The sequence below is a fragment of the Erpetoichthys calabaricus genome, chromosome 9 (assembly GCF_900747795.2).
Source record: "Erpetoichthys calabaricus chromosome 9, fErpCal1.3, whole genome shotgun sequence".
Classification (NCBI taxonomy): Eukaryota; Metazoa; Chordata; class Cladistia; order Polypteriformes; family Polypteridae; genus Erpetoichthys; species Erpetoichthys calabaricus.
In genome coordinates, this window is record NC_041402.2 from 175,739,562 (window position 1) to 175,757,003 (window position 17,442).

At 41.0% G+C, this 17,442-nt stretch overlaps 1 protein-coding gene across 1 annotated transcript in view; it reads left to right on the plus strand.

Annotated features, from left to right (window-relative positions):
- The first annotated feature begins 11,107 nt into the window (after positions 1-11,107).
- The window catches only part of LOC114657271 (high affinity cGMP-specific 3',5'-cyclic phosphodiesterase 9A-like), a 36,083-nt gene continuing 29,748 nt past the window's right edge, over positions 11,108-17,442 (plus strand). The window contains 4 exon segments of the mRNA XM_051932148.1: positions 11,108-11,220; positions 15,121-15,191; positions 16,026-16,103; positions 16,288-16,331. Of these exon segments, the coding sequence (XP_051788108.1) occupies positions 11,152-11,220; positions 15,121-15,191; positions 16,026-16,103; positions 16,288-16,331 (262 nt within the window). The 5' untranslated portion in view covers positions 11,108-11,151.

Genomic DNA, 17,442 nt, shown 5'->3' on the forward strand with positions numbered 1-17,442 from the left:
TCATGTGAATCACTCCATCTGCCAGCCAGCCAAACAAGACTAAAGGTGGTCTCATTATAGAACATTTAAGAACATGTAAGTACAAGAGCAGTATATGTGCAGCGTGCCTAAGCACAGGGGTGAAGTTGTACCTTTAACTCTTTCTTATGAGTGTAATATTGAAGTCTGTCTGTTTTATAAAGCGCCCCATGGTTTATCTGATCACTGTGCAGATAGTCAAGTTTCAAAATAAACCAAACAGAAAGCATTAAATGCCAAGAGGTCATGCATGACACTTAGTCAGTCCTTTGCTAACCTGCTTAGTCCTGAACAGGGTCATGGTGGTCTCCTGGACCCTGTCCCAGATAGCAGGGCGAACGCACAAACCCCCACACACTAAAATCACCAATTCACCTAACCTGAATGTCTTTGGATTGTGGGAGGAAACCCACACAGACACAGGGAGAACATGGAAACACCACACATGGGGGCACCTGGGGGCGCAAACCCTGGTCTCCTTACTGCAAGGCAGCAGAGCTACCACAACACCACTGTGCTGCTGTCATGGAGAACAAGAAAAACAGAAGTTCTATAGTTACCATAAGACTGCTGCATTACCCAGCGAGAAACTGCCTATTATTGTCTAGAGACTGAGGTGGTGCAACTGGAAGGCTGAACTTGGGGTGGTCTGCAGCAGTAACATTTAGAGAAACAGCATGACCGAGGGTCGAGGTCAAGAGACAAGAGAGAAAGGAAAAACAATGGCTAAGTAATACAACATACTGTAACATAACATTCTCAAGCCTGGATCGCCCAATTCAGTGTCATAGTGGGGGCCAGAGCCTGCCTTGGCAACATCAAGCAGAAGGCTGGCAGCACATCCATACTGCAAAGTGGTGATGCCACAAAACAGCAGGATGCTGATGTCATTGTTACAAAATTTATCACAACTCTAAATAAGCGATAATCTTTAAGCCTAAAGAACAGGATTTGTGACACCATCCACCGTCTCAGCTTAAATTAAAAGGGACACAGTGGAGATGGTGGAGCAATACAAATATCTGGGAACTGTCATTGATAACAAACTAAACTTTGATCTTAATACAGTGCACATCTGTAAAAAGCTTTTAGGGCTCATGTCGACTTGTGTCAACAGCAGGGCTTGAGGTTGACTGTTGACTTTAGTTGACATCCAGGGGCAGAGAGTAATAATCTCCTGTAGACGTCGACAAAACTCACCATCACGTTACGGGTGGACCCTCTTTCCTAGGAGGACTGTTAGACTCATTGACTTGACATCGAATCCCTATGTGTGTGTGTGTGTGAGGAGCGTAAACAACGTCTAGAATGGCGTCGACATTGGGAAAAAGAGCAAAGCGAATGCACAAAGCAAAATTCTCTGTGGGCATTATTATTATTTTTTGCATATTATTGCTGAATTACACTCTGACGTATCAAACTCTGATTTTGATGCAAGTGATCTGGAAATCAAAAACAAAAGACAGTTAGCTGTTTCTTTTCCAGAACGTACCTTTCAGAATATAAATGGTTAGGCAAACAGGTACACTTAGTGTGTAAAGAAGTGTTACAGCTGATCTTAGAAAGCTAATGTTTAATGTTAAATGCATATAATGTTTACTTTGTATGCTTTTTAGAAAACTGAGATTTTGAGGAAAAAATATTCAGACCTGGGAGAAAATGAAAAAAATAATTAGCCCTGAAAGAGTTAAAGTGGACAAAACGATAATGTCACTTCTTTATAAGTCCTTTATTGAATCCATTATACGTTTGCTTTTATCTGTTGGTTAGGCAACCTCAGCAATAAGAATATGAATCATCTTAACAACGTTATAATAATTAGCAGTAAACGTATTGGTTCACAGCAGACGTTTATCACTGAAATGTATTGCAAACGGGTTAGAATGAAAGCCAAGTCAGTTCTGTCAGACAGACGCCATCCTCTTTGCTCCAAATTCCAGCTGATGCCATCTGGCTGCAGATTTAGGTTTCCAAAGGTAAAGAGCAGCAAGTTTAAGAACTCTTTTATTCCTAGAGTTATACCCATTTTAAATTCTGATACTTGTAGGGATGCTGCTAAATGTTAAATTCAGCATTACTATTTTGTCTAATGTTAAAAGTAATTATTCTTCTTTGTATTGATCTTGAGTGTGTGTTTATGCAATACCATTGGTTGTCAAATGTTGTCTTTGTTTATCTATTGTATCTCTGGAACATTGTCTTCTGTTTTTGTATTTTTCTGCAGCAACACATTTCCCTCTGGGACAGAGAAGTATGTAAGAGTTGTACAGGATATGTACGAGGTAAGTGAGACCGTGGTGAGGTCTACGGTAGGAGTGATGGATGCATTCAAGTTGGAGGTGGGATTACATCAGGGATCAGCTCTGAGCCCTTTCTTATTTGTAATGGTGATGGACAGGTTGACAGACGAGATTAGACAGGAGTCCCCATGGACTGTGATGTTTGCTGATGACATTGTGATCTGTAGCGAGAGTAGGGAGCAGGTTGAGGAAACCCTGGAGAGGTGGAGATATGCTCTAGAGAGGAGAGGAATGAAGTTCAGTAGAACAAGACAGTATACATGTGTGTAAATGAGAGGGAGGTCAGTGGAAAGTTGAGGACACAGGGAGTAGAGTTGGCGAAGGTGGATGAGTTTAAATATTTGGGATCAACAGTACAGAGTAACAGGGAGTGTGGAAGAGAAGTAAAGAAGAGAGTGCAGGCAGGGTGGAGAAGAGTGTCAGGAGTGATTTGTGACAGGCGGGTATCAGCAACAGTGAAAGGGAAGGTCTACAGGATGGTAATGAGACCAGCTATGTTATATGGGTTAGAGATGGTGGCATTGACCAGAAAGCAGGAGACAGAGCTGGAGGTGGCAAAGTTAAAGATGCTAAGATTTGCATTGGGTGTGATGAGGATGGACAGGATTAGAAATGAGGACATTAGAGGGTCAGCTCAGGTGGGAAGGTTTGGAGACAAAGAGAAAGGCGAGATTGCGTTGGTTTGGACATGTGCAGAGGAGAGATGCTGGGAGAAAGATGTTAGAGATGGAGCTACCAGGCAAGGGGAAAAGAGGAAGGCCTAAGAGGATGTTTATGGATCTGGTGAGAGAGGACAAGCAGGTGATGGGTGTAACAGAATAAGATAACAAGGACAGGAAGATATGGAAGAAGATGATCCGCTGTGGCATCCCCTAACAGGAGTAGCTGAAAGAAGAAGATAATAAAGTCTACCTAAACCTAAACCTAAAGGTCTTTGTCTAACCAACCAGAACATTCAATTCCAATATACCAGAAACTGGTAAAGCTGGGGCTTTATTTCACTCTTTTTTTCATCCTCCTGTCACAAGCTGTGCATCACAGCCACTGGTGTTTCCATTTCATCCATTTTATATATAAACACATCTCAACACAAATCTGGAACTGCAACGCTCTCATTTTGAAATATTAGAACATTACAACAGTTTTGACAAGAACAGGCCATTCAGTGTGACAAAGCTTGTAGATCCTATTCTCCAAAAAAACATCAAGTTGACTTCTGAATGCCCCCAAAGTTATACTGCCTGCTTCAGTATATGGTCACCTCTGACCTGTATCAATGGAAAGTTTTCGTATAATGAGCAGGTCACTGGCACCTTCCATGGACAGGCATTCTTACCAGTTATCTACGTGTCGAGGGTTCATTAAGCAGGAGTGTGAGGTGTAATTATCTGTCTATGCCTGACATGCAGTATCTTTGCATGCAAAGTCCTGTCTGGATGAGAGGCGCAGTATCAAGGAGTGAGTGTCTTATCGGTGCTTCTGTTTCAGTAACCCAAAGCATTAAGTAAAAGCCATGAGGCACAGCTCCTTTATGTGATATCTCTGTGTGATGTAGCATATTAGTGTATGCCGTCTGTGTGTGACGTGCGGTATTAGTGATTGATGTCACTTGTCATAAAGGCTCACCAGCACCTCTAGTTCCACAGATATCTGAGGGCAGCTCGCTTTTATACATCTGTTCTAACAAACTTCTGCAGGGAACAGAGTGGAGTCCACCCTTACTGGCATCTGCTTGGCCTAAGATCATAAAGCACTGCAGTACGGTGGTGAGCGTATGACAGGACCTGAGCTGCGTTCTGTTCAGGACACGTATAGCACTTGCTGCCTTAGTTAGACAAGCAGTATAATTGAAGACTCCGGCCTTCCTACACAGTCGTGTTTCTTACTCCTCTCCTATTTCTAATGGTACATCTTCACTTCAGAAAAACTGAGGAATTAATTATTAACTTTTTTTTCCTTCATTGAACATTAGAACATCAGAACACTCTAGACGAGAACAGACCATTCAGCCCAACAAAGCTCGGCAGTCCTATCCACTTATTTCTTCCAAAAAAACATCAGGTCGAGTTTTGAAAGTCCCTAAAGTCTCACTGTCTCCCACACTACCTGGTATTTTATTCCAAGTGTCTATTGTTCTTTGTGTAAAGAAAAACTTTCTAATATTTGTGCGAAATTTACCCTTAACAAGTTTCCAACTATGACCCTGTGTTCTTGATGAACTCATTTTAAAATAACAGTCTTGATCCACTGGACTAATTCCCTTCATAATTTTAAACACTTCAATCATGTCACCTCTTAATCATCTTTTGCTTAAACTCTAAAGGCTCAGCTCTTTTCATCTTTCCTCATAACTCATCCCCTGTAGCCCCTCAATCAGCCCAGTCACTCTTCTCTGGACCTTTTCTAGTACTGCTATGTCATTTTTGTAGTCTGGAGACCAAAACTGCACCCAGTACTCCAGATGAGGCCTCACCAGTGTGTTATAAACCTTGAGCAGAACCTCCTGTGAGGTTAGCCTTCTTAATGGCTTCTGAACACTGTCTGGAGGTTGATAACTTAGACTCCACTATGACTCCTAAATCCTTCTCATAAGGTGTATTCTAACCTCACATTTTTACTTCCTATGTGTAATTCTTTACATTTTACTGACATTAAATTTCATCTGCCACAAATCTGCCCAAGCCTGTATACTGACCAAGTCCTTCTGTAATGATATGACGGATTCCAAATTATCTGCTAATCCATCTATCTTGGTATCATCTGTAAAATTAACCAGCTTGTTACTTATATTTCTATCTAAATTATTTCTATACAGTGATCCCTCGCTATATCGCGCTTCGCCTTTCGCGGCTTCACTCTATCGCGAATTTTATATGTAAGCATATTTAAATATATATCGCTGATTTTTTGCTGGTTCGCGGGTTTCTGCGGACAATGGGTCTTTTAATTTCTGGTACATGCTTCCTCAGTTGGTTTGCCCAGTTGATTTCATACAAGGGACGCTATTGGCAGATGGCTGAGAAGCTACCCAACTTACTTTCTCTCTCTCTCTCTTGCGCTGACTTTCTCTGATCCTGACATAGGGGGTGTGAGCAGGGGGGCTGTTCGCACACCTAGATGATACGGACGCTCGTCTAAAAATGCTGAAAGATTATCTTCACGTTGCTACCTTCTGTGTGCAGCTTTTAAGTATGCTGCACGGTGCTTCGCATACTTAAAAGCTCAAAGGGCACGTATTGATTTTTGACTTTGTTTTTCTCTCTCTCTCTCCCTGCTCCTGACGGAGGGGGTGTGAACTGCCGCCTTCAACAGCTTTGTACCGCAAGCCAAACAGCCCTATTGATTTGTTTGCTTTCCTCTCTGTTTCCTTTGAAGAGGAAGATATGTTTGCATTCTTTTAATTGTGAGACGGAACTGTCATCTCTGTCTTGTCATGGAGCACAGTTTAAACTTTTGAAAAAGAGACAAATGTTTGTTTGCAGTGTTTGAATAACGTTCCTGTTTCTCTACAACCTCCTGTGTTTCTGCGCAAATCTGTGACCCAAGCATGACAATATAAAAATAACCATATAAACATATGGTTTCTACTTCGCGGATTTTCTTATTTCGCGGGTGGCTCTGGAACGCAACCCCTGCGATGGAGGAGGGATTACTGTATATTAAAAATAGCAGTGGCCCCATCACTGTCCCCTGCTGGCCACCACTCTTAACATCAGCTAATTCTGATGAGGTTTCTCACACCATCACCCTCTGCACCCACCTAAAAACATTACCCTGAACTGCCACTTCTTTTAGTTTGATGCCCAACCTCTAATGTGGCACCTTATCAAATGCTTTCTGAAAGTCAAGGTAAATAACATCATGTGCTCCACTTTGATCATATCTTTTGTTGCCTCCTCATAGAATCCCAGCATGTTAGTAAAACACGACCTCCCTCTTCTGACCCCACGCTGACTGTTCCTAATAACTCCTGGCCTTGCCAGGTGTTGCTCAATCTTATCCTTAATAATTCCTTCCATTCATTTTCCTGTGATGCATGATGCATGTTTAATGTACACAGGCGATCTGGATAGCAATATAAAGAAACAGCTGGTTACGTTTGTAGATGGTACCAAGCCAGGTGGATTGGCAGTTGAGTCATTGTAGAGGGACTTGGACAGCATATAGGTTTGGGCAGATTTCTGGAAGACGAAATTTAATGTCAGTAAATGTAAAGTATTACACATAGGAAGTAAAAATGTGAGGTTTGAATAAACAATGGGCGGTCGGAAAATTGAGTGTTCACCTTATGAGAAGGACCTGAAGCTGTAGTGGACTTGTCACTATCTACATCCAGACAGAAGTGATCAAGAAATCTGACAAGATGCTCAGTTATATGTAAATATATGTGGAGTACAAGTTGAGGGAGGTTATGCTTCAGTTATTTACCGCACTAGTGAGGACTTGCCTGGAGCACTCTGTTTAGTGATGATCTCCATACCACAAAAAAGACATTGCAGCGTTAGAGAAAATCCAACCTTGGCTGATTATTGGGCGGTATGAGCTGTTAGTGTGAATTTCCCATCGGGATTAATAAAGTATCTATCTATCTATCTATCTATCTAGAGATAGAAGAAGATGAACCTTTTCAGTTTAAGCAGACAGACTAAGAGGTGACTTGATTGAAGTGTTTAAAATGATGAAAGAAATCAATACCATAAATTCCAGTAGTTACTGTAAAATAAATTCTGTATCAAGAACACAGGCAGACTTTGGAAACTTGTTAAGGGCAGATTTTGCACAAATCTTAAGAATGTTTTTCTTCACACATAGAACCTTAGACCAATGGAACAAGTGAGCAAGTGGTGTGTGTGGTGGAGAGTGGGACCCTCAAATCTCGATTTAATGTTATTTTGGACAATCTAGATGAGCATACCTCTCATCATACCTTTTGCAATGTTCATATGTTCTGATGAAAGGCCGATGTCCACTATTAGTGTTTAAGGGTATGTGAGTTACAAGATTTGTGGGTAGGTTTGCTTTATTAGTATGTGAGGGGTCTGCCACCTTGTCCTGAGGTATGAACACTACGAGGTGTATGTGTGTCTTCTGCATATCTTTATTTGTGGGTTGATGGCCAATGCCAGTTGTCTCTAAATCTAGAAAGCCGCCTTCAGCTGGCTGTGTCCAGTTCGAGGGAGGAGTGTGCTTCTTCTTGCAATTAAAAATGTTTCAAATGAGTACTAGGCTGCTACTTTCCTCACCTTGGTAACAGCAGCCTGGCAACCACAGTAGCCAGTTGCCAATCAATCTGTGGTGTTCCCTTTGCTCCTCCGCCCACCCTTCTCCTCCCCTCCCCTCCCCTCTACTCTCTTCCTCAGTCTCTTCTCAGCATCACTTTGCATCAGTAGCACCTGTGGAGTTGCGGCCCAGAGCAGCCCTCGGAGCCACAGCAAACTAGTAAGGAAACTTGATTTTTGTTATTAACTTATCTCTAAGTGAATGGGAAGTGATAATAAGAAAAAAAATTAAAAGCAGTCTTGTTTTTTAGGGGTTTGTTTCTAAAAGAGTAGCCTGTAGTCTGCAGATTGGCATCACATCCAGCGGTGGGGAGACCTCTTCAATCTCATTGGGGTGTAAATGGATAGATAGATCATATGAGTTACTGTCAGTTGCCAGGTTGTTTTCAGAAGACTTATTGTTATGCTGGGTAAAAGAACACAAAGAACATCCCAATCTGAAAGAAGAGCTTTGGCAGCACGCAAAGTCTTGATGCTATCTCCAGGGTGAAATCCCGTAGGAGGTGGGATTTACAGTAGTAGGGTTAGACTGGCTGTTGGCTGGTTAGCAAAGGATGTGTGTTCATTTAACTGTGATGGTGGGCTTCAGGCTATGCCAGTGATGATAGAGCTTGCAGATATGAGAGAGGTAGCATTATCATGCAATTCAGCCTAAACATTCCAGGATGCTGTCTTATATGAATTCTTCATAAGAGTTACCAGGTATGTGGGAGGGAGACAGACCAAATCAAATACCCACACTGATGTCATAGATGGGCATGGACTGGAGTTGTCACTCTTCCTTGATAGTGAAGGTGTCTGACCAGTGATTCGGTCAAAATGAGGGCATACTAGGAGGGTGTCAATAATCACTTTTGTGATCATTTCCTTTTGAGTTGGCTGGACAGTTTTCCCCGCACACAAATGGCAATATGGTGTGTCTGTCTGTGGTCAAGGTGCTAAAGTTTTGACCTCGATCAAGTCATTGTGAATTTCCCCTTGGGGATTAATAAAGTATCTATCTATCTATCTATCTATCTATCTATCTATCTATCAATCTATCTATCTATCTATCTATCTATCTATCTATCTATCTATCTATCTATCTATCTATCTATCTATTTTCCAACCCGCTGAATCTGAACACAGGGCCACGGGGGTTTGCTGGAGCCAATCCCAGCCAACACAGGGCACAAGGCAGGGAAACAATCCTGGGCAGAGTGCCAACCCACCGTAGGACACACACAAACACACCCACACACCAAGCACACACTATGGGCCAATTTAGAATCGCCAATTCCACCTAACCTGCATGTCTTTGGACTGTGGGAGGAAACCGGAGCCCCCGGAGCTGAAAGTGTACCGGCAGCCAAAATCCATAGAAGTCTTCCTGCACAATATGGAGACAGTGTTTTACTGTTTTTGAGTGTTTACAAATGGATGGAGATGTTCAAAAAATGATAGTTTTAAAGACAAAGAAGGTGTGGGATGCCCATCCACGTCCACTACCGATGTCAATGTTGTGTTCATACTATGATTCTAAAGAACTGGTGAAGATTTCAGCGCCTGGTAGACCCTCAGCTCATTAATAGTGGATCACTGTCTACTGGTTTACTTTGGTGCAAACAGAGAGTGGAGTCTAACTAGTCAGGGTCGACCTTTACTGCTGTGACCACAGACACACCATGTTTCAGATGTGCATGAAGAAAGTTGTAGGCTCCAGCCCAACAAAACAAAATTATCAGATAACTAATGACTTACCCTCATGTTAGGCCCTGTTGTACTCATCTATCCATTGGTGGTCCTGTAGGACAGCACGGAGTGGTCAGGTAATGTCTGTTTTACAGATGTTTGTTGCTACTAATTCAAATCAGAAGTCTTATGGTTCCAAGGCCAACCATCCCTTTGTCCTAAACCCACACAGTCTAAGCAGGTGATATTAAGGGAAATTTCTAAAAAAAATATATATATAGCAAAAAATATATTTTTCTTTAACTACAATTTTCGTTGTTATATGTGACTAAATAAAATCATAGCTGCATATAAATTAATTGATTCAAACAATTTTTGAAACTTGTTTAGCATGGTGGGGTATTACAATGTTGTTGTTTTCATATATTTTATGATAAAAGTAGCTATTCTATTAATTGACTGAATGAATTAATTTATGTGCGCCCCACGATTTTATTTAGTCACATATAACCACAAAAATTGTGGTTAAAGTAAATAAAATTGTTTTACTTAATAAAAAATTTTAGATATTTTATTTTTTACTTTTTAGTTTTTGAGTATTTTGCAAATGACCCTAATTATTCATGAATGGGAAGCTTCTTTAAAAGTATTTCATAATATATCTTCTTTGCAGAATTATTTGAACACTATAAAGAATTATATTTTGGTCTCTATTTTTCTGTTCAGACTCTTATAGGATTAGCACTCGGTCGCTGCGAAAACAAATATCGATGACAGAACGGCCAGCTTATGCCAATACTCCCTCACCGTGATCATCAAGGCTACTCTTTCACAAGAGTCAAGTCGGCACGCGTATTTACCCACTCCACTCACTGGAAGAGGCAAGTGGGGGCAATCTGGTGCGTCTGTCACTTTTATGCTCCTATATCGCAATAAATTCTCTCTCCGTCAGTGTTGTGTGTGGGTTAATTGGAATCGCATAACCATTGATTATGGCAAAATTTGCTACGTAATTGGATTGGTTTTGATGGATTATTGTATTGTCATTGATACTGAACACGTATGCAAAATTTGAAGAAATTCACTTTGCCAAAATTGGGTTTAAAATCAGTTGCAAGATTTGACCCAGACAAGCAAACAGTCAAGTTAAATAAAATGGTTTAATAATAAGAAAAGCAAATTGCATATGAATTTAAACTTATGCAAAGCATACCCATCACAGAACATTCGAACATTGTAGACGAGAATGGGCCATTCAGCCCAACAAAGCTGCAAAATAATATCAAGTCTAGACAGGTTAAGGCGCCATAGAGAACAAAGCAATGCCTTCTGGGTTTCTGTACTGGATGAAGGTTTTGAGTTGGAGTTTGCCATGGTTGTTTAGACGAGTCACTTTTGTTTTATTTCACACGTTTATGTACTAAGCACCATCTGAAGGGTCCTTGCAAGTCCAAGCCAATGCTACACTTGTGATTTTTATTTCATGTGGTGTGCAGACAGGTTAAGTGACTTGCTTTGAGTTAAGCAGTGGTTCTGAGTCCAAAGCCTTAGCCAGTTCAGTGTGGCTCTGACTGAAATGGTAAGGGGGGCATCTGAAATACTTTAAGGAGCGTGATAAACTCTAAATGTCCACCAAGTAACAGTACATCTGACAGCTGGGTGGGTAGACTCGACATAACATTAGGAGGAGATCTGGTTTGTGTCTTATTATTGATGCCCTCAGTTCAACTGGTTTATATGTCAAGTTTCTTTCTCTGTTTGCTGCTCTGCTTACGATTTTTCATTTCAGTTTCTCCGCAGGTGTGTCTGAGGTGTGCTTCAGCAGAAGACCTGCACGGTACAGAGTACAGAAACCATTGACCGAAACCTAAAGACCGAAAAAGATGGGATCTGGTTCATCATCCTACACGCCCAAGACGATCCACCTGGATATGGATGGAAAGGTGCAGAAAGTAAGCAGTGACATATGAACTAAAATCTCATGGTCTGGGGAGTCTGGAATCTCTCGATGGGCACATTCACATCTGCTGGAAGTGGGGTCTTTAGAGAAATGAAATCTGTAACTGGTGATGAGCGAAATGGCCATACAGTTTCACAAACCTGACACTAAAATGTGTTTTCTTGCTAGGTTCACAATTGTGAAATTCAAAAATCATTAAGCAGTTTTTTGAGGGTTTTAAGGAGCGTTTTGGGTGGAAAACAAGAACTACTGCTCACTAAAGCCTCATTCACACTTATGGGTTTACTCGTGTCCTTTTCTACAGCTTCATAAAGCGTATAATCCGTACCACGCCAGTAAAATCAATTCTGTTTACACTTCTCATTCACATCACTGTGAAGGAGTGCCATATGTTTTTTTTATAAATGTGAGATACTGCATATCTCTCTATTATATAAAAAAATCCTGCGACAAGATGAGACTTTTTGGAAGAGTCCCGTGAGTTGAGACCTTGGCCATGAGATTTTCTCAAGTCCCGGCCACCTCTCAACCATTTCAAACACACACACGGTTCTCTCACCTCTCATTCGTGTGAATGCTTTTGTCAGACACAGTTCTTGCTCTCTCAGATCTTATAAATTTTAACGTTTTCCTCACTTTAAGTTCTCAATTAAAAAAGACGCATTATGTCCAAATCTTATTGAAGAATTTCATCCCGAAGAGTTATCAACGGAAAAAATGAGTACACGGGCAATCCTAGCACCAAGAAACGATGAAGTTAAATGAATTAATGCCAGAAATGTTGATCGGTTACTTGGCAAATTGGTTGAATGCATATTAATAGACTATGCTGAGACAGTTGGTGGTAATTGTGCGGAAGATGAAAACATCAACTTACAATATCACAAAGAATAACTACAACCTTTAAAACCTTTCATATTTTCCACCACACGAATTACTGTAGAAAGAAGTATGTATCCAAGAAAGGTAATGTAGTACATCTTCCATGGATAACATTACACAACAAATGAGATCATGATATGCCATTCGTATTAAAACGTTAACATTTTCCTGTTAGAATAGCTTTTGAAAAGACAAATAATAAACCTCAGAGCAAAACATTCGAAAGTCATTTTTTGTTTATTAGAGAGAAAGAAACGAAATTTAATCATGGGCAGTTATACGTTGCATTCTCATGATGAAAGTCCAAACACAGAGTCACAATTGAATGCGAAAATTGAATTCAAAAAATTGTTTTTACTGAAGTTTTTCAGTAAAAGTGTAAGTTTAAAAAGTATTTGTGTGTTAATTTCAAAACCAAACAGAATAAAATCGAATACCTCTAACACAACATGAAACATAATTTACTTTCAAATAATTGCGTTTTACTCTTTTTTTAATATGGTTAATTACTCGCTGTAATGTAAAATAGTTCTATTATGCATACTGTATGTAACAATTCCCATGAAAATAAAAATCTGTTTAAATTGTACAACTGCATCCCCATACATGAGCGACAGAGCCGTGAAGTGGCTAGCGTGTAGCGCTGGCCCGGAAGTTGGCGAGTGAAGCAAGTAGAGGGCAAAGCCCCCTAGTTTTCCATATGAATCTCAAACACGCCACTCTGCACATTACTTTGGACACTCAGTACATGTAAAGTCAGTGCTACCAAAGGGGATGCGCACACTTTCAATTGATGTTTTTGTTTCACTGGAGATCTTTATTTAGAGTCAATGCAGGTTTGCTCAGTGGAATAGAGTTGCTGCTTCACAATGGCAGAGCAAAGCAGAATCAGGTTAATGCCATGGAGTAAGGGCTGCCTGTGTGTTGATTCAGATATTCCTGTTGGTTGGGAGTGGAGGATGGATGTTGATTTGGCTCTTTAGTTGTTGTACAACTTCCAAGATCTTTAAATGTTCGTATTAGAGTGGGACCCCCACAATTTGAGGTAATGCATTATGGCAATGCTGAGCCCCTGTATAAAGGTTAATTGTGCTGGTGAGGCAGGCAGGTATTGAGGGGCTCACGTAGGATCCTGCATACTGTTGTGAATCTGCAGTACAACATGGCAAAAGGGCCAGCAAAACGATATCTGCCTCAATGAAGCACAAAAAAGCTGAGTAGGCCTCCAAGCACTACCAGACAGACCAGGCCTTCACTGAGCCTGAACCCAAAGTAGGCCTCACTCTGAACATCCAGGCCCCAAAGGCAACAGGCTGTCTTCTAGGCCCTTAAATAATAAAAGTATCAGAAGTGTTCACAAAAATGGAGAAGAGGAAAACCGAGAATGAAACAAGGCAGTAATAAAAGAGAGTTAAACTTAGGTTTTGTCTAAATCAGAATAAACAGACAGTACCTTGACCATGCAGTGGTCAAAACTAGAGAAACCAAGCAAGTATAAATCAAAACAAACCACAACTCTAACTGTGCTGAAGCTGTTGAAGCTCTCTAAAGCTTTGGCTCAACTACTGCTGGGCCAGAACTTCATCTGCATAATTAGGTGGCCCTGCCTCCTTAGGTCCTATAGACAGGAGACATAATGTTATTAAACCCGGTTTCCATGGATTGTTGTGAGACATAGGAAAAGATTAGGAGATAATAATGCAAGACAAGAAAATGTAGTCGGAGCCAGGCAAGATCGAAAAAGTACACAAGAGGACAAAACACAGAGGCAAACCAGAAATCGAGAGTCAAAAAGAGTTCCAGAAATGGAATTGAAACCCACCTGTCCTCTTGCCTAGACCTGAAAACTGCTACCCCTGAAAAAGTTGGAATTTCTCCCACTAAGGAATAACCTCACATGGAGTTGTTACCACCTTTATAGTGGAAGTTCCACTGACGTTACTGACGTGCCAACACAGTCACATGATGCATCTCCATGACACATAAACACAGAAATGGGATAAATTAAAGTTAATTTTGAACATAATAAAATAAATGCCAAATGACAGGCAACCTATAAAAATTAGTTATTTAAAGAGAAAAACTCTCTAACAAACCATAAAAATAATGTCTGTACTTCACAGCGCAGAACACAAACAACATTACACAGAAACACCAAAGTAAAGAAAAGCATAAAATTACAAATATATGAAGACAAAACAAAACCAAAAACAGAATATACAAAATGATTTCATATAAACAACAAACAAAAATGAAATAATCAAGAACTAGATATAAGCCTGAGCAATAACTCTGGCAGAACAATAACAAAAAGGCCAGACCAAGACCACACAAATTTGCCTCAGAGACAGACCCCACCCCAGGCAGCCAGAACAATACCTCTGTCCCTCTCAACGACACTCTTCTAAAACCATCTTCTCAATTTCAATATAAAAGCTGAAGGCGGTCCCACAGTAGTGATGTCATGGTGGCCCCATCACTTGGGGGGGTTCCAGTTACAACATACAAGGACTGTAGTATAGATGCAGCAACGCATAATAATTAATCAGTTTTACAGACATTGCAAGAAAGCGATGAAATACAATTAAAAACAACAAAAATAATAAAAGAAAATACACAAAGGACAAAGAACAAACCCTGGCTGCAACATAATACAAGCATATGGCGGAACTTCCCTATCTCAAAAGGCACAGGTGCAAGTTGCTGCACTGATACCAAGGCAAAGCAATTCACAAGAGGGAGATGATCAGCAGTGTCCACCACACTAACACATTTCACCTTCTTCTTTTATCTCCTTTTAACTTGTTAGATAGATCTGAAGTTCTAGCGTTGCTCATTTAATTTTATTGGAAGTCTTTAATTTATGTTGTTGGGTGAATCATGTCTTACGTCTTTCCCTGCCCATGCCTTGACATATTGGCATTTCATATCCTTTGCCTTTTTACTTGCCGTGGCACTGAATTCCACAGCCTACTCTGCCCATCTGACCTTGGCACGTTGTCTTTTTCAGGTACTCTTCAGTCGCCACTGCAGTCCCTGTGACATCAAGGAGTTGTTGTGCTCGTGTTCAAACATCCCCAGGTTGGTGGCCCCCTACTCAACTCCTTTTTCCACCTCTAGTCACCTCCTACGTCTGCTTCTCCATCTTTTATCCTTCTCTGTATTCCCCGCTTCACTTTTTTTTGCTCACACGTTCTTCTTGTACCACTTATCCTCATTGCTGTCCCCATCCATAACGTCTGACCCCGTTCTCCTTCTGCCCCCAACTTGTTCATCCACCTCTCTGTACCTCACTTGTCCATTTCCTAAACCTTTCTGTTCTTATTCTGCACTATCAATCTAACCTTTTCTTACTCCCCTTATTTTCTTGTCCCACAATCCAATGAGCTTTTCCATCTTTTCCTTTCTGCCCAGCTCTTTTTTCTTTTTCTTTCCACCCCTCACCCTGTCTTTATCTTTCTCCCTTTTCTTTCCATTCCGATTTCTTGCTCCCTTGTCCCCATCTCGTTCCTTCTCATCTCCTTATTCATTTCCTCTCTTATCATCCTTGTTTTCTTCTTCTCACACTTCCTTTGTTTGCCCATCTTCTTCTCTATTATGTCTGCTTTTTTCTCAATCACATCTCCACCTGCCCCCTGCTGTCTTTGTCCTCTTTACCCCTCTTAACCTTTAATTTTTCTTCCTGCCTTCACTCCTCTATCCCTGTTCCACAACCCCTCAGCCTTTCTTTTGGACTTCAAGTGTACTTCAGCACAGCTGCTCTGAGCACAGAAGCAGACAGATAACAGGCTTCTATATCCCGTTGAAGATGAAGGGTTGAGGGCATTGATCTGTTCATTGATTGCAGTGTTTGTTTTCTAACATGCACTAAACGGTGTGATGCTAACTTTATTTTGTGTCTACTTTCCCTTTAAGAAACACAGCCATCATGCTTATGAATCAAGATGGTGCTATCATCTCCATTGACCCCACCATGCCGACCAACACCCAGACGTGAGTGAATGTGGTTTGCCTTTTAAGTAGCTGTCTCTTCCCAGATACACCCTAAATGGGATTTATGATGTTGTTCACAGACACATTGCTACCATTGTGCTAAAGACAGTTGACCTGCTTCACAGCATCCTGACTTGCTTTTGTATATAGCGACTTATCTGTCCTTTTTTCTTTGTCTTTTTAGTACTCCATACAAGGTTGTGCCGGTTTCCACTGGACAGCTGGGAGGTCAGTATGAGACCCTCTGTTACTCTGCATTCAGTGACAGACACATGCCACACCAACTCAAGATGTCATTCTGTTTTAAAGTTTGCGTGGTAAGGCAGATATAGGGGGCTTCACTACGTCAGCAAGCATGCCTCTAATATGGAGTCCTTGTGTTCCAAACTTTGCCCATTCAGTGGCATGTTGCTGGGTGCTTACACTGTAGCTTGTTGCTATAGAACTGTTTTTAGTTTTGAAGATTCATCTTCAGGGGTTCCTCTTGTATTACACATCCTGTCAAGATGGGTACAATAATTATGGGATGCAGGATTTGAAACCCCTTGTTCTAAATTCTTTAGAACATACAATACAATACAATTTATTTTTGTATACTCCAAAATCACACAAGGATTGTAGCAGTGGGCTTTAACAGGCCCTGCCTCTTGACAGCCCCCCAGCATTGACTCTCTAAGAAGACAAGGAAAAACTCCCTAAAAAATGGAAGAAACCTTAGGAAAGGCAGTTCAAAGAGAGACCCCTTTCCAGGTAGGTTGGGCGTGCAGTGGGTGTCAAGGGGGTCAATACAACACAATACACAGAAGAGGACACAAGTAATCCTCAATACAATACAATAGTGCAATAGAAATATTACAAGTACAGAGCAGAATTCAACAGTAGATGATATCACATAATACAGTTTGGATTTGTTCAGAGTCTTGGAGACCTCGGTCATCAAGCTGCCTCCCCCTATTGGCCATTTCACAGCTGAGTCAGTGCTGGGCCAACCAATCCGATGATAGGACCCCTCTGACTTTCCTTGACACTCTAGTCACATCGTTTGAGATGGGAAAGCAGGACCAGTCCTATGGGTTTATGGTAGGACACAAAGTGGCCAATTAGTGGAAATCAGCAGAGCCATTTATGTGGAATTGTAGGAGAAAAGCTGGTCGAGATGAATAAGCCTTTAAGAATGCCACATTGTGTGTGGGTAGGTAGGAGGGACGGATTATTTGCTATTCCTAAATTATGCAGGTTGTAGCTATTTGAGGCTTCTTGAGGCAGCTGATTGGGTTTACTGGAAGAGCAGATAAGGAGGTTATTGGGGTAAACTGGTCAGTTCAGTCTTTCTCCTTCT